Below are 24,403 nucleotides of genomic sequence, written 5' to 3'. Positions count from 1 at the left end.
CCATTGTGTTGATGGGAAGTCCAGGTCTGCTGTCACCTGCTCTAGGCTTGGGATTAAGGAGCTCAGAGCTGGGCAGGCAGGGAGGAGAAGCTCAGCTGGGGCTTTGGAAATGGACTTTTTTCTGTATCTAAAAGACAGAATTGCATAAACAGTTGTTCCCCAAATACTAAGGGAGGGTTGTATTCTGTTTTTGGCTTGCATGCCTCAGCATTTGTAAATGCCAGTCTAAGGTTTTCCTTCTGTTGGGGCTTCTTTTCAAGGTTTTCTCCTTTCTGCACTCCCAAGCACCTGAAAAGATACTGGTTCTCTGCATGGGAGATACTTTCAGGGGCGTTTATAATTTCTCCTGTCTTTCTGAGGGTCAGTTTTCAAGGAATCTGTGGAAGTGTAACCATCTGAAGAATCACCATCCTGCTCTTAAACCTTGGTTAAAATGGAATCATAGAGTTACAGAATTGTTTGGGTTGGAGAGGACCTTTAAACGTCATCTAGTCCAGGCCTCCTGCAGTGGGCAGAGACATCTTCAAGAAGATCAGGTTACTCAGAGTCCCATCCAGCCATGGGACATCCACCACCCTTTCCAGGGCAATCTGTTCCAGTGTTTTACCACCCTCAGCCCCACAGACTGCAGACTAAAACCAGGCTGGGGAGATGATGTTTGGTGGTGGTGACTCAGAAAACCTGGCTAAAGGAACTCCCTGCTGATAGAAGAATTATTTGATCATTTTCTGGAGCACCTGCCAGAGCTGGAGCCCAGTAATGCTGTTATTTGGTGGGTGGCCCCTTTGCAGAAGAAACAGACATTCCTGCCCTGCCCTTGTGCCAAAAAGGAAGAAAAGTCATTATAAGACTCAAGTGATAACCAAAATTTTTCTTTAGAAACCTCTGGAAAGTGAAAAGTGTGGAGGCTACAGAAAGGACAGTGAGTTTGCAGGGAAAGCTGACTGTTGAGGGGGATGTTATCCAAGCAATTCATCACAGTATCTGAAATGTCAGGAGTGGGTTCAGTTCAGGGAGTCTCCATGGTCCCAGTTGTTATTGAGAATAAAGACTTATTAACCCAGGTCAAGGAGCCACAAAACGTGGCCTTGGAGGAGGGAAATGCAGCCCTGGGAGATTTGCAAGGCTTAGCTACTTTGGGTTTAACACCGTGGGTAATAAATCTGTGTGCAGTGCTGTGGTGGATCCTGACCACTTGGGTTTGTCTGAAAAAGCTAAAATAATCCTCCATTTAGTGCTTTATTTTCTCGTGGTACAGGTTCAGCTGGTAAAGGCGGTACCTGGAAACTGAAAATCCACCAAAGTAAACCCTTTAAATGGAGTGCTGCTTCTGCAAGGTTTTAATGGTTTTGTGCAGCAGTTGTGTTGTTTTGCTTTTGTTCAGTAGCTTTGAATTTAGTTTGAAAAACTAATTCCTATATCCTCTTAAGGATTAACTTCATCACACCCCTAAACACTTCATCTGTTTTGTTTGTTGGTCTTAAATCTGTGGGACTGTCACAGCAGGCAGGATGCATGGGCTGGACTGTGACTTGTGTAGATGACCTTGTAATTAGGGATTTCAGCTGTGGCACTGTGGACTTGGGATGAAAACAGCCCTGAGTTTAGCCTTGTATAATTGTAGCTTGACATTTTTAGTTTGCTAAATGCTTTCATAACCGAAAGGGATTTATTATCCAATAGGAAGAATATTAATGTTGACACTGTTGGCAATTAAAAACAATCCTGGAAACTGAATTTTACTTCTCCTGATTGCTTTTGAAATAATTTGTTTTTCAGTGTTACTTCAGGATTGGTTCATTTATTAGGTCTTTTTTCCTTGTGTGACAATGAGATAATTGCTATTTATTTTTTATCCTGCAAGCAATTATAATCAAAGCAGCCAAATATACAGTCTGCTTTGACCTGGAATCAGAGTGACCTGTCAACATGAGGCTACTGTAGTCTTCAGCTTTTCAATTTAATTTTATTTCATAGGCACTCACCAGAATGCATTCAGCTGGGTTGAAAAAATTATGGGTAGAGTTTTGGGTGTTCATTAATTACAGTGGTGCAGAGCTGAAGAAGTGGGCAGATAAGAACAACTTGGGTTGGTTATTAATAGCAAAAATTGTGATCTTTTATCTCGAGTTGGGTGGACTGTGTTGGGCCGATGTCCCAAGCGGTCAGAGGAGGAGATGCTGGCAGGCTGCCAAGGGAGGGGTAGCTGCAAATTAATGGAAAATTGCAAACAATTGCCTCTAGGGAATTTCTACAGCCAAGTTTTGTTGAAAGGAAGCAGAAGATACTTTATTTTTGAAGATAGCAGTTTTAAGGTAAAGCTCAGCTCTCATACTGAAACACACATGAACACATAAGAATGTAGAAGTTGTTTTCTGCTTTGAAAGACCTGGATATCTACAACTGGCAGGAATAAGGGAATGTATATGAAATAAGAGTGAGTAAATAATGCTGTTAAGTAGTACCTGGAAAGAAATTTGGAGCAAGGAACAGGGCTCTTGAGACAGGTATAAGCACAGAAGCCAGAAGTAAACAGCTGTGCAGGGGGCAGAAGGGTACCATTTTTCTGCAGATTCACTGCTTACATGCCAGGCTTGATTTAGTTATGGTGTGGAAGCCTCTGTGTGCTCACAGATGGGAAGGAAGCAAGATGGTGCTCTGTGATCCTTAACACTAGCATGGGACCAGGGCACATGGCTGATTTGGGGAGTTGTGCTTAATGGTTCTTATTAATTTCCAGCTAAAAGTGAGAAATGCAAATCCACGCTACCACTGAAGTCAAGTATTGAAATGCAGCAGCATCTTATCAACATGAAATGATGTCACTCATGGCAGAATTATATTCTGGCAGTGGCTTCCATTAAATAAAACACACTTGAGTGAGAAGTTGCTTTTCCATGAAGTCTCTCTTCTCACTTCAACCCAGAGTTTTTTTGCTCTAAGTGGGAGCACTTCTTTTGTGTCTCATGGCTTGGTAGCTGCTGCAAAACTACCTCAAAACTCCTGTTCCAAGTTCTTTCCCTGTTCCCTGTTTTATACTGCACTGTTTGGATTTGGCCTCCAGTCTAAGACAAAGCAGATTTGTTGGGATGTTGTGGGTGCTGTTGGTTGAGGTTAAGAAGTGCCTTGCCTCAGTAGCTCATCCCCCTCCTATCTCCTGGCATCAGTGCACGTGTGGTTGCCTCCCTCACCCAGGTCTGTCAAAAATGTCACAGGTTTGTGCAGGTTTTTTAATAGCAGGGTTATTTTGATGGATGTGTATTAGGGAATGACACCTTGGTGGGGGCAGCAGAAGGAAAGGGAACAGGGCTGAGTCAGGGGAGAAGGACCAGCTCCCCCAGTTCAGCTGGGGCTGGAGGAGTATTTCAGAGCATGTCTCTGCAGCAGCAAAGAATGTGTGTTTTGGAGGCTGAGAGTGGTATTTGTGCTTGTGCTGGGGTTCCAGTGCTGGAAAAATTTAACAGTCTATCAGTGACTTGGAATTGGCAATTTCAGGTGTGCTCTTGCCCAAGGTCACTTTGCATGCAGGGTCTTTTTAGAGAGTAAGGTTGATGCTAGGAAGTTCAGCTCCTGAAATGCAGCATTTAGGAATCTGGGAGCAGTGAAGAAGTTTGGTTTAACAAGGTGGGGAGGGAATTCAGAAAGGTATGCTGAATTCTCTCCTGAAAAAGCCTCCTTTTAAATTCGAAGTTTATTGCTTTAGCTTGACTTTAGGAAAACCTGCATGAAACTTCCTTGCCTTTGAAAGCTTGATAGAAACTCTTGAAGTACTTTGGCTGAAACAGAAAATTTAATAGTGAGGCATTTTGAACACTGAACAATGTTTGTGGGCAGGTAATTTAAACAGGTACTAATATGGAACAGTGTTGTACTTGAAAGGCTGCAACTGGTGTACACACATAAATGGGGGGAAATATCACTGGGAGCAATAAAATCTAGGGATGCTTCATACTTCTTTCATTGCAAACAATTTTTATGGTATGGCCTGTGAAGCAATTGAAATGCAGAGAGCTGGCACATCACTAGATTGATAATTCCTCTTGCTTCTTACAGCTTATTCTCAGTACAGATGTCCCCAATTCTTTCTTTCTATCACATTAAAGTTCCTTGTCTGCTTCAATTTCATGCCTGCCTCAAACGTAGCATTTTTCAAAATTGTCCCTCCAATTTATTTTTTTTCCCTCTTTAAAAGTTTATATCAGATGAAACCTAACTGCTAGTTTCTATCCCAGGGTTTACACTTAAATTTTTAACAAGCTCGTTTTTAAGATTGGTCTTCCTTGAGAGAGCACTTGGCTGATCCATCAATAATTATGTAGTAATAAAGCAACTGTGTAAAAATGGCACCTTCGTGCTGAACAGATTGGTTTGCAGAGCCACTGACAAAGATGAATGTTTATTACAATTTACTACTTTTGGTTCTGCAGATGCAATAGAGCTATTTTCTTTTTGGCTGAAGTGTCACGAAAAGTGATTTCCAATTGTAGAATTTTTATGATAATAAGGATATATAACTAGGAGAGCTCAGACTAACTTCCAAATACCAGCATGAGTTTGCAATGCTGGTAATTTAGGAAAAAAACAAACAGAACATTTTTTACTTCATTTTGTTGCTGAAATTTTTTTTTTAAGCAATCCCTTGGATAGAACACACAGGGAACCCTACAATATCATGTAGTTACTCTTCTGAATTAATTGCTATAATATTAATTGTTGATTCATCAAAAATTGGCAAGTTTCCTCATTTTCTTTGCTACATCCAAAGATTTCTAATGTTGATTTTACTACACTGTGAAGGAAAATGTAACATCTAAAATTAACACAAAAGCCTGAAATTGTTGTTCTTGTTTCTTTTTAAGTGCCAGCACAATTAAGACTATGATTTAGATGACTTGTATTGTTCAAATCTGTCCTCTCCTTTTGGGCAAAATGCAGAATAACATATTCTGTAAGTTTTTATGGCTGGTAGATATGTAATTTCTGTCAGCCAAGCCGGTTGATTGCAGTGTCACTGCAGTGATGAAATTGTCTCTTGGTAGCAGCTGAGCAACACCTTGAAAATTAAACTTTAGTGGCTGCAGATGTTGGGATCTGTGCCTCTGCAGCCTCTGGCACAGCCCTGGGAGCTCCTTTGCTGGATTTCCCCGGGTGATGCTGGGGTACTGAGGTCCTGGCACAGCCCCACTGGTGCCTGTCAGTGGGGTCAGAGCTACAAGGTGCTGTCATCCACCTGCAAACCTCTTCTGGCCAAAGGCCAGAATTCCTGGCATCTTTCCCTTTGCCGCCTGAAATAGGGACTTGGCCTGATGTTGGGTTTGTTGCTCCCGGTTTGGAGGGAGGGGTGCAGGTGGTCCTGCTCCCAAAAGGCCCTTGAGTGGCAAAGCTCCAGCTCCATCCCCTGGGTCCCTGCTTTGAGCTGTTCCACAGACCAGTTTGCTGCCACAGCCCTCAAGCCTTTCTGGTAACTTGTAGCTACGTCAGCAAACGCTTTCAACCCCGGTCATTCATTTCAGTTGGCAGTTGCTGACAGAAATGTTCCTTTGCTTGGCTTTATTTTAGCATTTAATGATTTTTATGTTGGTTTTGATGGTGGGAAATTGCATGGGAGGGTTTTGTCTGGACTTTAGTATTCTCTGCTTTATCTTGCTAGCAAGATTTAAAATCTTACTCCTTCAGGAGACAGGGCTTTTGTCAGTGCATCTTGCAAGCTCTTCCCTCACTGGTCCCTTCTGTCAGCTCATTATCCTGGGCTTATTTCACTGCACAGTTCATGATGCTAAAGTTTGCTGTGGAAAGATAAAAGTAGCATAAGGAACAATCCATCTATTCTTACCTAAAGAAATAAAAGAAATAATATATAAATAAATGTCTATTCCATAGAAGAGGATAGTAGATCTGAATTTGAAATAGTGATCTGGTGGGATTTTGTAATGAAACAGTAAAATGTTATCCAGAACTTATTTTCAGAAGACAACTCTGGTTTCATTAATTCAAAATAAACTTTCCTGATTTCAGAGAGATTAGTTACCTGTGGTGCTGAATGTGTTTAAATGAACTCATACAAGAAAAGCACATCACTCCCTCCCAGTGGGCTCTGGGCACGTACTCATGTTCCTGCTAATGGGTGCTATAATACTGTGTATTATGGAGGACCTGGATTGAGCTCCAGAAAGTATCATTATTCAGTTAATTAAAGAGGAACAACTCTGATACTGTGCCATATGCTGTACAATCAAGTGGCTGCATGGCAGAAAGAGCCACTAGTCCTTCCAGCCTGAGACATGATTTGTTACTTTCTGCCTCTGCAACACCATGTTAAGTAGAGGCCTAATATATTTAAATAAAGAATTAATTACATGTGGATGTGGGACCTGTCTTTTCCAGTAAGCTCTCTGAAATGCTTACTGGGTTTTAGAGACTAAGTAAAGTCTTTCCAAAGTGTTTGCTGTACATCTAATGAACATTTGAGCAGGCTCCTTTGTGTGCCTGTAACCTGGAGAGGATGGCCAGATTGAGGAGAAACTGTAATCAGCAATGCAGAACTTAGCTAAAATGACATATGAAGTATAGTCCTGTTAGTATATAAACTTTATATACAAGTCAGATGTTGAGATTAATCATAAGGACAGGTTGCACAAGCAGATGGCTGGCCTTTCTGATAGCCATTAGCTTGAAAGGCTGGCTTTGAAACCAGCTCCGTGCTTTATAGGTGAATCATGCTGCTGGGCTTTGTTGGGAAAAGGTTATTTCTCCAGCTCCACCAAAACCTCCTGTGCACAAAAGTGCCTTTTTCCACTGTTCCTGGATGATAAGACAAATTATTCTCCAGGAACTTCGCACAACTTTCTTCTCTTGGAGAGTTGCAGTGTCAGAGGGCATTGCAGTAATGGATGGATCTCAAGCATATGGAGTACACATGCTAATTGTGCTGTGCTTGTGGATCAGTCTGTCCAAATGCCAAGGCCTCAGAGCTGCTGCAGGCAAAATGTTAAAATCCTTCTCCTCTGTCTGCTGTGCACTGGGGAAAAGATTCATTGTAGTCACTAAAATGCAGGGGAGAGGAGGAGGAGGAGGTGAGGGAGAGCCCATGCCTGTCCTCCTCAGGAGTTCCTGCAGGAGCTGAGCTGTCTGCAGCAGCCTGTGCTGTGGCCAGGTGACCGAGGGACCTTCCTGTGCTCCAGTGGCACCTGGAGCCATGCAGGCAATGCCTAAACTTTGGATTGCACACGTCCTTATATGCTTCATGTATATAGTTGCCTGAATGGACACAAAACTGCCTTGGTCTCTTTGGAAAGTCTCCTACAAGAGCTCTCTTTGGTCCAGAGCAAGACAGAGAAATACTTTATCACCTTTGTGTTTCTCAGCCATTAGGCATGGTCAGAGACAAAAAGATAGCACTTCATCCAACAAGAAACAGTGCAACTGCAGTAATTCTTATTTTAAAATATGGTCTGTGCTGGCTGCAGGTCTCTGCTGCAGAATGGCTAATGCTCTCCCCATTTTTTGTAGCTGCCACCTTTTAAGAATTCAAACCAAGTATCTCCTACTTACATTTTTGTCAACCCCAACTGGTGATCCTGATCACCAAACCAGTCAGGATCTTATGTGTCCTTTCTCTCTGCTCCATGTCTCTGATGGTCCTGGCAACATGGAACTCTGCCTGGTACCTGCTCTGAGTCCAGCCCCCATCCACCTCAGAGGATTTCCTGGGGGCCAGGTACCCACCTTGCTTTTGATAGGGGAGCTTCTGCTCTTGTCTGTTCTATTTAATAATAAGAATAATTTTTTAACTTCTCTTTCCTCTCCCCATCTCTGTAATTCCCTGCTTGCTATTTCTCATTAGCAATGAAGGAAGGAAGAAGCTGGGTAACAAAATGAGAAATTTCTTACCTAATAATTTTCTTTCACTTAACAGCTTCTCACCATTCAGCCCGCCCGGACAGTGTGGTAAATGGCCAGGCCACAAATTGATTTTTTTCCTTTAAATAAAGACTTGTGTATATAATTTCATACTCTGTGTTTTGATATTGCCTTAATGCTAATAATTTTCTGCTGAAGCATTTCTGTGGTCTTGGTGGCTTCTGGTGGCTGGTGCTGAGTTTGTCACAAGATCTACCATAGAAGAGCTCTGAACCTCCAAGGAGGGGTTAGAAATCAGCCCACCTTTGCTAAAAGATGGTAAGGGGTGGTAGATGTAAGTATAAGTGGAAAATTCAACTCCTTTCACTTTCTTGCTCAGCTGGGTAAGTTATTTTGGTAAGCTGTTTTTGACCTGGAGCAGTTCTTTGGTGCAGTTTGTGTTGGAAGGGACCTTAAAGATCATCTAGTTCAACCTCCTGCCATGGGCTGGGGTGTCACCCACTAGATCAGGTTGTGTATGTTCAATACTTATATGGCTGTATATATTTAAATTTTTTTCCTGGTGGAACAGAAATTGATTCACAATTAAAAAAAAAAAAAAAACAACACCAAAAAAAAAACCCCAAACAACTATAATAGTCCAAGCAAAATTCTAGGATCTGCTTCTAAGTTCTCTGTAGTGCAGAGGTTTTATTTTGGGGTGGGGGGGTTACAGGAGGAGATTTACTTCTCAATAAAACATGTGCTGGGGTGGCTGAGTGCTGCCCAGCCAAGGACCCTGGGCTTGCAGGGACGGACAGCAGAGCATTTAGCGCCCGCAGCAAGACCTGGAGAGTTCCAGAAATGATGCTTCAGCACTTAAACATGAAGCCAGCTGTTCCCTTTGTGGCTGGCTCGGGTGTAAAGTGCTCTTGCTGTTTTACATAGTGGTCTGTCAGAATGGGGAAAGTGAGCTGGAGTGGGATCTGAGCCTGGCTGCTTTTGCTGTCGGCTCTCCAGGGTGTTGGGCTGCCCTCGCCCTCTGCCAGAGATAGCGGCAGCGCTCTGCCCTTGTGGGGTTTGGAGAGGGGAGCTGATTGAGATGCTGATCAGTTCTTCTCCTTGGTCTCTCCCTTTGTATAAACTGTTACTCTTGGATCCCCCTGCACAGATTTTTAAAAAATGCAGAAAATACAGGCCAGAAGGCACCAAAAAAAAAAAAAAAAAGAAGGCTGGGGGAGGGAAAAGGGGAGAAAAGATGCCAAGAACAGCATAAAAGGCAAAGGAGGAAAATACTGCAGGGAATTGGTGATTGGCTGGAAAAGCACAATAAGCAGGGGAAATCTGTCTTTATAGTTTTCATTTTAAAAAGTTTAAAGTCCATAACTGTTCAGGCAGGAGGGGGTGGATGTACGAGTGTAGGCTGAGGCGTGAGCGTGTGGCACTTTCGGCACTAGTGCCATGGTCAGTCATGGCACTGCTGGGTGCAGAAATCATAGGCTGGAGAAGACTTGTGTCTGTGCATGGGAGCTCTTACAATTTCCAGGGTCAAATTGATAGGTGTCATTTGTGGTAGTTAGGTTGTATGTTTCCTGGTGAGTATTGGTCGGTTTGACTATTGGTTATTGGTTCCATCAGCAAAAGAAAGCTCTTTTGGTACTGCTCAGAGCAGCTGTTCTCTCAGCACTCAGAGCAGCGGGGTTGAGAGCTCAGAAGGGAAAGACAGGTTGCAACAAGTAGGTTGCATAAACCGTGCTCTTTTTCATTGTTTTCCAAAGGTGTTGGGGGAACATGAACGTTATTCCAGAAGAAGAACATCTGCTGCTGGTTTTGAGGACAGTGTCAAGATGTTCTTCTGTTCAAAAGCCTAATTTTCAGCTGTATTTATTTTGGGAGGTTGAAAAGGGTTTTTTTTCTTAAGGGCTTTTTATGTTGCTATGTAGTTCAATTAACATGAGCTTACCTTTTCAAAGAAAATTCTTCAGAATCAGAAGGGTTTTGTTTATTGCTGGACTGGTTTTGTACTATCTGCTTTGAAGAAATATATATTTCAGGGAGGGTTTCTGGAAAGAATGGTGAGATTAAGTGTTTCTCTGAAGCATTAAGTTTAAGTTAAAAAGTTTCCATGTCTGTTAGATGAGTGGTATAACCTCTAACTGGATGTAAAATATGAGGATGTGGTTTGGTTTGTCCTCCATGGACTATGAGGTGAAACAATAGCATTTGTTTCAGTATGGATGTGCTCAGGAAAGCAACAGGGTTGGTGGTTAGGTGCTTTTTTTTTCAAAATTGAAATTTAATTTATAAAAGATATGTTCACTATGTAATAAAAGTTCTGTGAGAGTGATTGACTGCAGGAAAAAGCTTTTCTCATAATTTATTCCCATATATCATCAAGCACAGAAATCTGAAATTCCATTCCTGTGACGGGGTAATGGTTCTGAGACCACCATAGGAAGGTGGCTGATGGGGGAATGCTGTTGGGTGTCACTCAGCTGTGCAGGACAGACAGAGCATCTGCAGCTGGAGTCTCAGTGTGGGGAAATGGAAGCAGGCATTTAATAAGGATGGGTTTCTAGTTCTGTGCTGCATTAAGGCCCAATGCTGTAGGAAAATCTTCTGCCTACAGCAGATGAGCCCCATGCAGTGCCCTGCCCTGGCTGTTACACTGCTTTGCTTTGTGAGGAAGTCCTATTTTCAGTAGGCAGGAGTGAGGAAATAGCTGATGAGCTTGTTCATCCCAGTACAGGCTGACCTTGCACAGCTGCAATATTGGACTATGTGGAATTTCTTTTTTTTTTTAATTATGCCTCTTTAAAATGGTGCCTTTTCCCTCTTTGCCCTTCATTTGCACCACTTTGGGCTTTATCTCTACACTTCCTATGGTCCCAGGGTGAGGAGCTGGCCCGTGGGCACCTTGCAGAGGCAGGGCTGTGTGCCCTGGCAGTGCTGGGCACCCGGTGCCAGCCGGCAGCGCTTCCCACCATCCTTGTCGGCAGCAATGAATGTTTCTGGGAAGTCGGGGCCTCGTTCTGGGTGGTGTGATGTGTTTGCTTTCTCTGAGGAACTAGCAGGCTGGAAACTTGGCTTTGGCTGGAGAGGACCCCTTAACCTTGTCTTGGCAGAAGGAAATAATAAAGTGACAGACTTCATTTATCTTTATGCTGTGTGCGTGGCCTCGTGTGCTCCGTACATCACCAGACCTAAATCCTGGCACTGTGATTTGGCACTGTGAAGGAGTAGGCTGTAATTTCCAAGGTGGTTCCAGGTACAATAAAGTAAAAAACATTTTCTCCTAAATACGAGCGTACACGTTGTGTTTTGTGACCTTATTTCGTCAGCAAGTGCAATTCATTTTGCTCTGTCCTTATGTTTTGTTTTTGTGGAATACTTCTTCTGTGCCAGCACATGATTGTGCTGCTGAAGGTGAGCAGGGGGAACTGGAGTCCTTGGCAGCTGCAGGGTGCCTGCTGCTGGATGGGAGCATGGCAGGGCGGGCTGGGAATGCACAAAGAGGTGCCTTACCTGGAGCAATGGGTTGGCAACAGCTTAAAACAGCCAGGATTACCTCCCAGCCTGCTCTGGAGGGAGGCTCCTGCCCTGTGTTAGTGAAACTCACAGTATTCTCTGCTCTTACGGCCCTGCAGACTCTGCTCACGGCTTGATGTGTGGTGTGTTCGTTTGCACACCCATCGATCCTTGTACTTCATCCTGTGCTGCTGCTGCTGCTGCATTTTCACATCCATTTCTCTTCCCTGCCTGGTCCCTGCAGCGCGATCACTTTGTCTGCCCGGCGCCGCTCCCCTCCCGGGTACCCACCCTTAATGGCTGCTCCCTTCACTCCCCCTGTAAATCAGGTATCTCCCCCTCCAGATGGGTTTGTGTCCCCTCTGATCAGCCAATCAATTATATCCTGGCATGGTTGTGCACAGCCTTTTTCGACTCTAAGCCACCGCCTTCCCTTCGCACTCGTTTCAGCTCCCCAAAGTGGCACCGGCATCGCTCATCAGTTTGAGATGTTAAAGCATTTCTGCCCATGAGGTCTCTCTGATGGTCTGTGTGGGAGCTTTCTGTGGCTCCCATTGGATTTAATCCCTCCCTGGAGAGCAGCAATCAATCCCAGTGTTTCTGCTGCCCCAGGCTCAGGTTGTTTGGTTTGTTGCATAAGGATTTTTTGTCGCTGAAAATGCATCTCCCAATTCTTTTTAGATTTTGTTGTGCTCTAGACCCACAGTATTTCTTGAATACTGGAGGTGCTTAGTGTCTGGTTTTGTGCAAAATAGGTGGAAAGGTTCTTTGTTTAAACTCCTTGCTGTGAAACGTTGTGGTGAAGGATGTATTTGCTCCATAGGTCCAGAGGACCAAGTGCCTTTCTATTATATCTGCTCTAGAGGATTTCCTGGGAAGTGTTCAGCCTCCATTTCTGTCTGTAAGGAAATCCTCTTATCTGGGCAGAGCAATAAATAGTGCTGCCTCCTGTAATAGAAACAGAAAAACATATTCTTCACATGGTTGTTTTTTAAAAATGTGGGGTTTAAAATATATCGGGTGGAATGATTCTTCTGTAATAAATCCCCATAATAGTGCATTATGTATACATTTAACTGGCTGCACAGAGGTAGGGAGAGAGGCAGAGGGTGTGTTAAAAGATGATTTAGTGGGTATTTAGTAATGACAAGAACAGTAAATAATCCTACAGGTTTACAAACCTAATCCCCAGTGTCTGATTGTAGCCCTCATGTCTACTGGAATTGGTTGGAAAGATGTTAGAAGGCTGTAAAGGGAGGGCTTTGGGGGAGTTTGTTTTTAAATTTTTGGGGAGCTGGCTGGATGATTGATGGTTTTAGGTAGTATGAATGTTGCTGATTCAGTACCTTGATAGAAAGCTCTTGAAGTGTCTGTCCTCTTCCACTTGCTACAGAGCTGTTGGGTGAGGGTGGAATAGGCTGGTCCTTGCTCTAAGCTCTTCCTGGTGATCCTTCATTTAACAACTGGATTTGGAAGGAAGGGGAGGAATGTTGTTGTTCTTAATGCCCAACTTATTTTTTTGCCTGTGCCCTGCAGTAAAGTGGTTGTTTTTCTTAACAGAAGAAATCCATGATGTCTCAGAGCTGTGCCACGTGATGCTTCTGCTTTTAAATAAGCTCTTAAGAGGCTGGACCAGATGTTGGCCACATCTGTGTTTTTATTTCGTCAAACTTTTCATTTCGACCCTTTTATTAAAAGAGAAAATGATAATTTCAAAATCACTTTAAAGCTTAGCAGCTAGGAAGATCTTTCTGGTATATAAAAAAGCAGTGGGTTTGCTTTCCATGCCCTGCAGTGAGCCATGTAGCATCAGGAAGACAAATATTTGTAGTTGGTAGGGTCTACTCCTGTTGGAAACGATTGCCATGGAAATTTTTATGCCAAAATGGATGTGTTTTATTTTGAATTGGCATTCTGTAATGAAACATGTATTTTTTTTTCTCAGTGAAAGCATTAAAATAGGGATTTGAAGGCACCTTTGCTTCTGAAAAACTCATTTAATGAATGCCTATCGCCATTGCAGGAAAAAGGAAGATTTGCAGGCAGAGGGATATCCTGCAATTACTCCCTCTGCTGCTGTTACAGGGGTCTAAGAAATGCTTATTACATGTAACTTGCTTCTGGATTCTTCTCTGCAATTTAACAGTTGGAGAATGAGTTTTCTGTCCCTGTTGCTAATTGATCCAATGAGAAAAACTGGCACCTAATTCAGTAACAAGTTATATTTAAAATGACAAGTGAAATTGTTCATGGTGCCTGAAATTGCATCGTTTTCAGTCTGGCATGTTAGGGTTGTATAAGAAAACAGGCACTTACTGTACTGTGACATATTAAAATTTAAACCTCTGATCCAAAAATATAGTGGGGTATAGGAGGAGCAAGGTGTATAATGATGAAAAGCAGTGGCAGCTCAATTTCAGTGGGCTACTTTTATTGTTTTTAAGATGCTTTGGCAGTTTTTACTACAATAAATACTGGGATCAATTTATGTAAAGTTGAACAGTGAATATGTCCATCACCACTTCCAAGTTTTGGTTTTATAACCTATGATTTTTAGAACTCACTAGTGATTTTCAAGATTGGCTCCATTTTTCTCTGTCGATAATTCCAAGCCTGTTTTGACAGTGGACAATTTAGTTTATCTGGTACAATGAATAGTGAAGAAAAAGAAATCCTTTATTTGTGCAGGTAAACCAAATTAAAAATTTGGGGTTTTTTCTCCCAAAAAAACCCTTGAGGAAACAAGGGGTAGATAATGCAATGAAGTTGGAGGCCATCCCCCCTTCTGTCCTACAACTTGGTGGTTAAAGTGCTACCCAGAATATGGGAGACCCAGTTGAAGTCCCATTTTTGTATGAACTCCTTCCAGCCTAGGAGCCAGGTTATCCTGGTCTGGACTCACCTTGCACTCTGTTGTTGACTTGTTTTATTTTGTGTGATGGAACATTTAGACCAGTTCCTGGGCAGGTTTCTTAGACAGTGGGCTACAGTATTTGCTCCTTTCCTTGGTGAAAATTCAGCCATTTTGCTCACTGGGTGTTTCTGTCTTGGTTCCAGCAGGAGAGATGGACAGTGCTGTCTTGAAGAATACCCTGCCCTCCCTTGGCTGACTCCTCTCCATGCTTTGAACGATTATTCTTTGCTAAAAAAATGTCAGTCAGTTGCATTATGTATTTTGTCACCTTGTTTTTCCTCCCATCCTCAAGCCAGGGAGTGCTTGGCCATGTCCTGGGGGTGCATCCCTGCCTGGCTGGTAGCAGGGTGCCTGCATGAGGAGCTGCTGGCACTGGTGCAGAAAGTTCTGCTCTTACTGCACTGTGCAGAGATCAGAGCAGAAGAAAAGCATATGTACTGATCAGTTATGTACTTATTATAAAATCTTCTGCACTTCTAAAGTATTTTGGGGAAAAAGGGTTGTAAAGTAAATCTGGTGCCTGGGACTAATGCAATTGATTTATAAATGTAACGACAGTGAGAAATGTTCTTTAAAGCTTTCTTGGTCAAATTAGCTCCACATTATCTGAGCTGGTAAACTTGATATTACTTTATGAGACAATCTCAGGAAAAAAATCAAACTATAGTGTTAGGGAGGGCTGGAGCACCTCTCCTGTGAGGAAGGGCTGAGAAAACTGAAACTGTTGAGCCTGGAGAAGAGAAGGCTTCAGGGCCATCTCCAGCCTTTCAGTACCTTAAAGAGCTACGAAAGAGCTGGAGAGGGACCTTTTACAAGGACATGGAGTGACTGGGAAACAGCTTTAAACTGATAGAAGGTTTAGACTGGATATTAAAAAGAAATTGTTTACTGTGAGGTGGGTGAGACACTGGAATATGTTGCCTGGAGAAACTGACGATGCCCCATTCCTGGAAGTGTTCAAAGCCAGGTTGGATGGAGCTTTGAGCAGCCTGGTCTGGTGGAAGGTGTCCCTGCCCATGGCTGGGAGGATCTTTAGGGTCCCTTCCAACTCAAACCATTCTTTGGTTCTGTGCTGTTCCTTGTGATGGGACATCTTTGGGGGATTAAAACCCCTTTTGCTTGTGGCTTGGGGTGGAAAGTATAAAACTTTCTGTTGATTATTTAAGGTGGATTTTGAAAAGACATTTGTGAGTGCTCAGTGGCTGATCCCAGGGAATTTCTGTTGAGTTGAGCAGCCATATCCTTTGCACAAGCTCAGACTGTATTCCTAACCAGGTGTTTTGGTTGGATTCCCAGCCCTGTTATTTCACATACTACAGGCAACTGGTTTAAACCCCTGACTTTTGCTAAGCAGATCATTGTTTTATCTCCTGGGAATGCTCTTAATTCTAAGCTTTGCTTGACATTACCATTTGGTTGCCATGACCTGCCATTGGATCCTGGCATCACCCTCTGCTGGTCCAGCACTGTGCAGGAGCACCAGGCTGGGGAACCAATCCATCAGAGATCTTGGTTTGTGGGGAGGCACATCCCCAGTACTGGGGAGTGGGAGCTGTGAACATGCCATGCTGTTCTGCACCACTTTGGTTTTAATTTGTTATTGTTGATTGTTGAAACTTAATTTGTTTATATTTTTCTGCAAGTGAACTGGTGAGGTCATCTCTTGTTTGATCTTTATTAGATGTAATGGAGATGACCAAGAAGATTGCTTCATTCCCCAGCATAAGTCTTTGTTAAATAATTTGTTTTCTTCTCTACCTGGACTACATTAATAGTGTATTACTATAGTTCTTTAATGTGATGTGGAAAATCAGGTTTTGCAGCTGTACGCTGTTCCAGTCCCAAATTAAGCCTCGGTTCTGTGCTGTTATGCTTTTTAATGGGTGGAATATTTGAAAATTTCTTTTCAGAAGTCTTAATAACTACCAAACTAGCAAAATTGCAGTGAAATTGTAATTATAGAAAGTCAAGAAGAAAGCCATGGTGTAACTGTCAGCAGTGGTCTGTGCTGCTTCCCTGAAAATAGAAAATATTTTTTAAGTCATAATTTACAGATAAATTACTGACCTATATGCTCTAACAGAGAAACTTTTGTTATGATGAAAGGAAAGTGGTCATCTTTTTGAAATGGTTTCTCCAGCTTCCTGCTGAACATTTGTGCCTGTAAATTAAAATGGGTGGAAAAAAAGGCGACTGGAAGTCTCTGGCAGATTTTTAGTGTTGATGAAGACTGTGCTGGTTCCTGAATTTTAAATTAATCCAATGTGGTGCATTTGTGTGTGTGAAGTTCTGTAGTGAAAATACTCAGCAGCACATTAAACCTCCCAGATGAAGGCAGAAGGATGCACATCTCTGAAGGACAGTCCTGAAGTGCTGCATTACTGCAGAACTTAAATTGCAATAGGTATTGGACAAACATATGGGCTGATTAAAATGTGTTTCTTTTCTCCAGGTGAGAATACAGGGGATGGAGAATTAGATCTGAGTGGAATTGACGACAATGAAATAGATCGGGTAAGGTGCCCTGCTGTCCCTGGTGTCTCTTTTCCTGGTTGTCTGGATAACTGGGGAAGACAAAATGGTCCTTAACCTGGTTTATCCTCTCTGCAGCTGCCTCTTCTCTCTGATCTATAGGGAGGTTTGAGCAATTTCAGCGATCTGAAATCTAATGTTCATGCAAACCTGTGAATTTGGTGTTCCTTGCCCAAGTTACATATATATTTATGAGGCTGCTGCTGCTTGCTTTTAACATGCTGGAATAATTATGTTTTAGAATGTCTTTTATTCCAAAGGAGAACTTTAAAAAGTTTGGTGGAGCTCTGCATTGATTATTTAATTAAGATAGATTCAACATAGGATGCTGCCATGGAAACCAAACTGTAAAACCAGTATGTGCGGCTCTTATGTACTTCCAAAGATTTCTGTGATGTTTTCTGGATTTATTTTTATTTGTGTGGCAGCAAAAAATACCATTTAACATACAGACTGAGTGGGACAGACACATGGCTGTGGAAAAGGGCTTGTTGGAGGCCACACAGCTGGTCAGCACGTGGACATGCCACAGTCCAGCTCTGTGAGCCTGATGCCCTCTCCAGCTGCCACACTGGTTTACAGTGTCATTTGAACAGATAATGCCAGTGCTAAAAACTCATTTTGGGGTACAAAATCACTGAGACTGATGAGGTTGCAGAGGAAATGCTGATCTCCAAAACGTGGCTGTGAGGTGGGATTTGCTAGGCTGGGCATTAGGGTCTCACAGTCTGAGCAGACATTGAATGGAGGGAGCAGGAAGGCTGAGGTTTTTCACCATAGCCAGTCCATAATTAAAACAATCACAGGGGAAGAACACATTTGCTGCTCTTCCTAGGCTCTGTGATGAGGTCATAACTCTGCTTTTATGACTTCATGTTCATTTCTGTGGCAATAGACTGTAATATTGTAAGTCCAAGATTATGAAATCTGTGAAAGCCTAAGAGGGATGAATAACTGAGCTAGGGAAAAGTGGATTTTACTGTTATGGCCCACTTTTAATAGAAGCAGATGAAAGAGTGAAAATATTAGTCTGATAAACCAGGACTTGCACAGCCATTTGCTCTGCTGTTTAGCCCTTGGAGAAAGGACCCCTCCCTGCATTAGTTTCATTTGACTGGAATTATTTTTCTTATGAAATCCTAGATGTACATCTTACTTTGGAGAAAATCTTGAATGCTCAGACCCAAAAGATGGAGAAACCTCAGATTGCTTTTCTTGCACTTAAACATAATTTTACAAGTCTCAGGTGCACTGCTTAAAACCAAAGTGTCTTGTTCATGATGGATGACCTCATTTGTCTTCTCCATTCTGCTGTTCTTCACTCCCAAACACCATCATCTGTAGAGGACTTCTGTTTCATTGCTAATTGTGCTGAATACTGGGTTAATTTTTACAGTTAGGTCATTTACAATTAAGTAATTGCTACCTAGCTGTCTATTTATTTCTGTGATTCATCTGAATAGTCCTAGATGTATTTTACAGCTCCATTCCCACTAAAGATGTCACCGAGACTAGGTGGAGTTAACTGCAAAACATCTACTTGTGGTTACTGAACCCAGCTGAAATCTACAGGGCTGAAGCTCCAGCAATCTGAGCTGGTTTCCTTCACACAGATGTGGCCATTGAACTAATAATCTCAGTGTAAAGCTTCACAGAAACCTACCCAGAAGACACATGTTTTTGTTTTGGTCGCACAGAGCAATGGTTCCCATCCTGTTTTGAATTACAGACCACCATCAACACACAGAATTACTTGCAGACAACCATGTTGTCATGATAACCTCTTGTATCATCTGAAAAAGATCATAAACCCAGGATCATTTTTGTTTAATTAACAGACCATGTATAATGAGTCCTGGGTGGTTTTGGTCACTTCATCATAGTTTGGAAACCAAGCACTGTTTTTTGAAAACAGGTTGTTGCTTGTGCCAGCTTCAGATGTTACTAGAAATACTCTCTGATTGTCTTATATCATTCATGTTTTCTTTTAATGTATTTTCAAACATGGGATATGGAGTGACTTTGCCTGTGTTTTTCTAGTTCAGTTTTGTTCTGTGATTTTCAGTTTGATTTCTGAATGTAGATAAATTTCTTTTCTCTTTTAGTATATACTTAATGAAGCTGAAGCTCAGATAAAAGCAGAGCTATGGATGAAAGAAAATGCAGATTATTTGAAGGAACAAAAAGGTAAATACATAGGACTGAAATTTGCCTTTTGGCTGGTGTTGCTGAAATATGCAGTCTTGTGTAATTTTCATGCTGGTTACCCTTTTGTCATCTTTCAGAAAAGGAAGCAAGAATAGCAAAAGAGAAAGAACTTGGGATTTATAAGGAACACAAGGTATTAAATTATGTGTTAATTGTGTCTGTTTGAAAATGTCCTGCAAATTCATTTTATCTGCTGATCAGCTCCATGTAGATGTATGGACATAATGGGACAGGTCACCACTAAAGGAGCAAAAGCTATAGTATATCTAGCTGTTACTGAATTGCAAGGCTGTATTTTTTTAGGTGGTGAGTAAAACACTTTCTTGCCCAAACTTTTATTTTAAATTGCTGTTATGAGAAAATTCTGTGCATGTCAAAGTCAGAGCTAGCTCTTTGCATTTATGATTGCTGTTCTAATTGCTTGCTTATTAAAATACAGGTTTTAAGACGTCTGATTTTTTTTTTTTAACGTGTGCACGGAGAATTTGTTTGTACTTGCCATAACTTCAGTGGCTTTCTTTGCTCTTACTATAATGGTTTCTTTATGAAGAACTGAACAGATCCTTGTTACAGTCACTTGAAGGGGTATTTTGTTCTACCTTTCATAAAGAATGCAGCAGTTATGTTAACAAATGGCATGTCCTGTCTCCATGTGTAGCAGTTTAAAGAAGCCTAATTGGCCGTATATTCACAATTTACAGCATTAGTATTTTGTGTAATTGAGCAAGTGACAACTCAAATCTTCCACATGCAGCTAAACCCATGTTAGTTTTTAGCATGTATATCCTCTATCTTTTTTTCTGACTAATGTGAAAGGCAGAGTTTCCTGCTTCCCCTAGGTATTTCAACAATAAAAACAAAAGCAGACAATGAAACACTGTTTTAGACTTCAGAGTTTCTCATTCATCCTGCGTTTATGCAGACGTGGCAGTCTACCAGCAATTTTCAAAATTGTGTAACTCCTTGGCACTGCCAAGTAGCCCAAACACCCACTTTTTGTTCGGACAACACAGGAGTTTTTCTCTAACCTTTTATTGTTTCTGACAGCTCGAGTAGAACTTGATTAATATGGTGCTTTCCAATTTCAAGGTAGCACTTGACCCATGTAGGTAAACAGAGGGGCTATTATCCATTAAAAAATAAATCTCCTGCAGAGCTTGGTGTTAAAACCTTCCTTTGAATAGGAAAATGCCAAATGAGAAACAGAGGTTCTGGGTTGTTTTCTTTTTCCTACCTACCCAGGCATGGGACATGAGTGGAAATGTTCTCTGGTGTCATTCCTGCTTGCCTGGCTCTGCACAGCATCAGCCGGGCTCGCAGCCTGTGCCTGGGAAAGGCAGCTGCAGGTGCCAGAGCTCCTGTGCCTGCAGCCTCCTGCTCCCTGTCCCATGGCATCCCACACTTGGGAAGCTGCTGCTGCTCCTGCTCTGGGCCCTTGGCAGCGAGGAGGAGGAGTTGGGCAGAGCCTTTCCCACGCTGCCTTCAGATTTGATCCGAAGCACGGCCGCAGTTCCATGGTGCTGTCAGTGCTCTGGGGAGTCGTGACCCAGCTTCACTCTCACTTTAAAGGCAGTTTTAGCAGGGGAGGTTCTTTATTTCCATGCTGGGTGATGCTGTGAGGTCCCTATTCCTGTAACAGGAGTTCACTCTCCCTTTCTTTTTTTTTTTCCATATGTGAAACATGGCCCATCCTTCTTCTCTCTCTCTATTAAGTAAAGAATTTCTAATAAACTCTCTGGGCATTTGGCAAAAAAAGCAAACATTCATCTCTTGGAGAAAAGAGACCCTTTGATCCTGTTGAGTGGCAGGAGATGGAGCACTGGCTTAGCCTGGGCACATCACCTGCATCCCCCACATCAGCAGCACCTGAGTCAGGACTGCTGCACTCCAGCTTGCCCCTCTGCTTCATGGAAACTTTGTTTGTACCTACATCACTAATTTTATATTTTAATTAAGCCAAAGAAGTCTGCAAAGAAGCGGGAGCCAATTCAAGCCAGCACAGCAGGAGAGGCAATTGAAAAGATGTTAGAACAGAAGAAAATCTCGAGTAAAATTAATTATAATGTGCTAAGGGACCTGAACAGCAAAGGAAGTAACACACCAAAGAAAGAGGATGACAGCACTGATGACAGCACCAACACCAAGAAGCTGTCAAGAAGAAAATCTATTGCCAGTAGGAATATAGCCAACCCTGTAAACAGTGTGGGAAAAAGGTACTGCAATTGTTCATTTATATCTCTGTCTGTGAGACTGTCTATGTATCTTTCTGAGCCAGACAATGTAGGGACTGAAACATTTGTTTGAGGCTAAAATAATGTCGAGGCTCTGTTTTTATTTATTTTGCCTGCACTGTCATGGCGACACCTTATTTATAGTTCACATTTCAGAGGTCTGCTTTGGTGTGGGTTAATCATCCCAAAGCCAAAAAACCCGCAAAATCAATGGAAATTCACAAATGTGAATCTATCAGACAGGGACACCTTTTTTTCCTAAAAACCTGACATTTGCTGTCCTTCCTTTAAGTTGTCTGTGTGAGCTGATGTGACACTAAATGTTAGAAAGCTTTTCCTTTTTGCTTGATTTGAAAACTATAGTTCCCATCTGTTTTGACAGCTAGCTGCTTTGATTAGCTTTTATTTTAGTTTCATTCCAAACTTTTGTTGTTAATTGATGACACAAATACAAAGCTTTACAGTAAATATGCTTGTCGGTTTTCTGGTCTGCATTTGAAAATGTTTTATGGTGTGATGAAAGCTCCTGTTTTAATGAGAGAAATGCTCAACTTGCTGGGCAGATTTGTAGTGTGCAATAAAATGTATAAGGAGATTGATGTGTCCAATCTGCAATATTCAGCTATTTTATCTCTCTGGGGTTTATGAAGTCACGTTGGATCATCTTTTGAATAATTTTGACGTATAGTAATTTCTTACTTAAATGTTATTTATTTATTGTCTATTTATTTACTGCCAGAATTATGGGCCAAATGCCACAAGGAAATCTCAGTATTTAATTTTGAAATATAAAATGTTGTCTTTGCAGTGTTGTTCAGGTTTAGGCATGTGTTGAAACCAAGTAAGGGACCAGGGAGGACAGGAGGGCAGCCACCTACAAGGTGTGAGAAAACACCTGTTTGTGAAAGAACAGGATACATGGGGTACCTGAAAACATGATGCTGGGAAGATTACTAAGTGCAAATCTCTCAGAAGCTGAGGAAAATAAGGATGGCAAAACCTAACTCCTCATTCAACTTCATTTAACAGTGAGGCCAGAGTCATGGGCTTCAGTTTGGGCTGAGAAGCCAGATGCCAAAGTCACTGGCCCCACTGTCACCAGATACAGATTTTTACAGTATATCAGATATCTTTTCTTCTTTATTCTGTATTTTTGGCTTCATCCTCATTCAGCTTCTCATTCTCAGTATGAAAAGCATTGCTTTCCAGCTCTTGACTCACTGGGGATTTTAGGCTCCCCTGTAAGTTGCAGGTAAATTTTACACTGGCAAAGGAGGGGAAGATGCATTGAGGATTAACTTAACAGCATTTAGCTTGTGCTTTATTTGCAATTAACAGGTATTAATGAGTCATATTTCTGGTATTTCAAGTAAAGTAGGACCAATTCAGTTGCCTGAAATGCATTGCTGGGTGGGAAGTAGGGGCTGGGCAGGATCCTGGTTGCATCTTAGAGCTCAGCAGTGACATCCAAGCTGAAAATCCTTTGCCACATCCCAACCTCGTCGCTGCTGAGATTTCCAGAAATGTTGAGCCCTTGGAACTCCTGTTGAATTCAGCATGTAAAACTCTTAACAGGTGTTAAACCCTTTGGAAAATCATGCCATAAATATTTAATTTAACAGTGGTGCAACTTGAAAAGGTTTCTAAATAAATACAAATCAGTATTTTCCAAAAGCAGCTAATAAAATGTATTTATTTTTCCTCTTGAGAGCCTAAAGTACATCCTTAAGATGCATAACAGAGTTTCCTGATGATGATTAGCAGATCTCAGATACAATGAATTTTGCAGCAGAACACTTCAGAGGAGGTTGAGGATACATGCAGATAAGTGAGCTAAGAAGATTTTGCACTCCTGAAGTAGGCAGTGCTCTTGCTTAAATATTATCAAGGACTTGACAAACATTAGTTGGGCTTTTTTTTTCCTTATAATTAAAGATTTATGACATACTTTTGATTTTTTTTAAATGCCATGCCTTTTACATGGCATGCATAAATTTCTGTGTTCTGCATTGTTCTTATATGCCTTGCATTCATTGCCTTTGTTCAGCTCTGTTCCTTTGAGAGGTGAATGGCTAAATACTTTCCCAGGGATACAAAAATCATGATAATTTATATGCAATTAATAATAATAAAACTCCTGAACATTGCTCATTAGAAAATGAATGAAGCAGATAATCTGTCTTTTTCCAGGAGGCACTTGCAGAAATAGGATCATATAGTTTGGATTGGAAGGGACCTTAAAGATCATCTTTTGTTTTGGTTTGTGGTGATTTACAGGCCAGCATATTTGCTTTATGTATTTTAAATATTTAGTAAGCTGAATCTGACTCTGTTATCACCGTGGATAACCAGGCTTTGATCCAGTCCTTTAGTTCATTGGAGTTGTAGTCAGATTTTAAAGAGCTGTTTCTTTAGTCCTGATTCCAATTAAAAGATGCCAATACTGGGAGTACCAAGTTACAGGATGGGAAATGATTACTCATTCTTGCTGATTAAAGCAGTGCTCCTGTAATGGTATAAAAATTTAAATTTTTTATATATCTATAGATAAATATCTTTCTTGCTTTCCTTTTAAGTCATTTTACTTAGCACACCAGGTTTGGACAGATGATGTAGCCTAGATTGTCATGTGTTTTAGAAACCATCTTCATACACAGTTTGAAGCACTCTGGAAATAGGAAGTTGATATTAATTTCCATCTTTCTAATTGCTTCTTGCTCTAAAATAGTCTGTGCTGTTATTTCCACACAGAGGACTTTAGATTATCCCCTAGGAATGGGTACCCCAACCAGACAGGGTGCAATCTCTGTGGGTTTTTTTCTTTTTTTTTAATATCACATCAAGTAGCAGTTATTGTGATAATCAGTTAAAATACAGAAAAGCTTTTGTTTCCTGATGTGATAATGAAGGCAAATTTTACAGTCTTGTAAAAAGTTGTTGATTTGGAAGAAATTTATAAAGAGCTGAAATGCTAAGCAGGTCCCAGGAATATGCTTGAAGTGGATAGTCTTTCAGTTGGTGGCCCTTTTATTTGAGCTTTGTTGATACTCTAATCACTTAATGGTTTCTTGGATTTCAAAGACAATATAGTTTTATCTATGTCTTATTTTATCAAAAATCCTAGTTTTGAAATCTCAGAAATGTTTGGTAA

The 24,403-nt window shown here is 41.5% G+C and overlaps 1 protein-coding gene across 1 annotated transcript in view; it reads left to right on the top strand.

Annotated features, from left to right (window-relative positions):
* BRF1 (BRF1 RNA polymerase III transcription initiation factor subunit) overlaps window positions 1-24,403 on the top strand; it is a 172,004-nt gene that overhangs the window by 107,322 nt on the left and 40,279 nt on the right. The window contains exons 12-15 of the mRNA XM_009101684.4: window positions 16,734-16,795; window positions 18,919-19,000; window positions 19,099-19,154; window positions 20,978-21,234. Of these exons, the coding sequence (XP_009099932.2) occupies window positions 16,734-16,795; window positions 18,919-19,000; window positions 19,099-19,154; window positions 20,978-21,234 (457 nt within the window). The remainder of the gene's footprint in view (window positions 1-16,733; window positions 16,796-18,918; window positions 19,001-19,098; window positions 19,155-20,977; window positions 21,235-24,403) is intronic.

This window comes from Serinus canaria, chromosome 5 (assembly GCF_022539315.1).
Source record: "Serinus canaria isolate serCan28SL12 chromosome 5, serCan2020, whole genome shotgun sequence".
Classification (NCBI taxonomy): Eukaryota; Metazoa; Chordata; class Aves; order Passeriformes; family Fringillidae; genus Serinus; species Serinus canaria.
The sequence above is the reverse complement of the archived record's forward strand: the minus strand, read 5'-3'. Positions and strand labels throughout refer to the sequence as shown.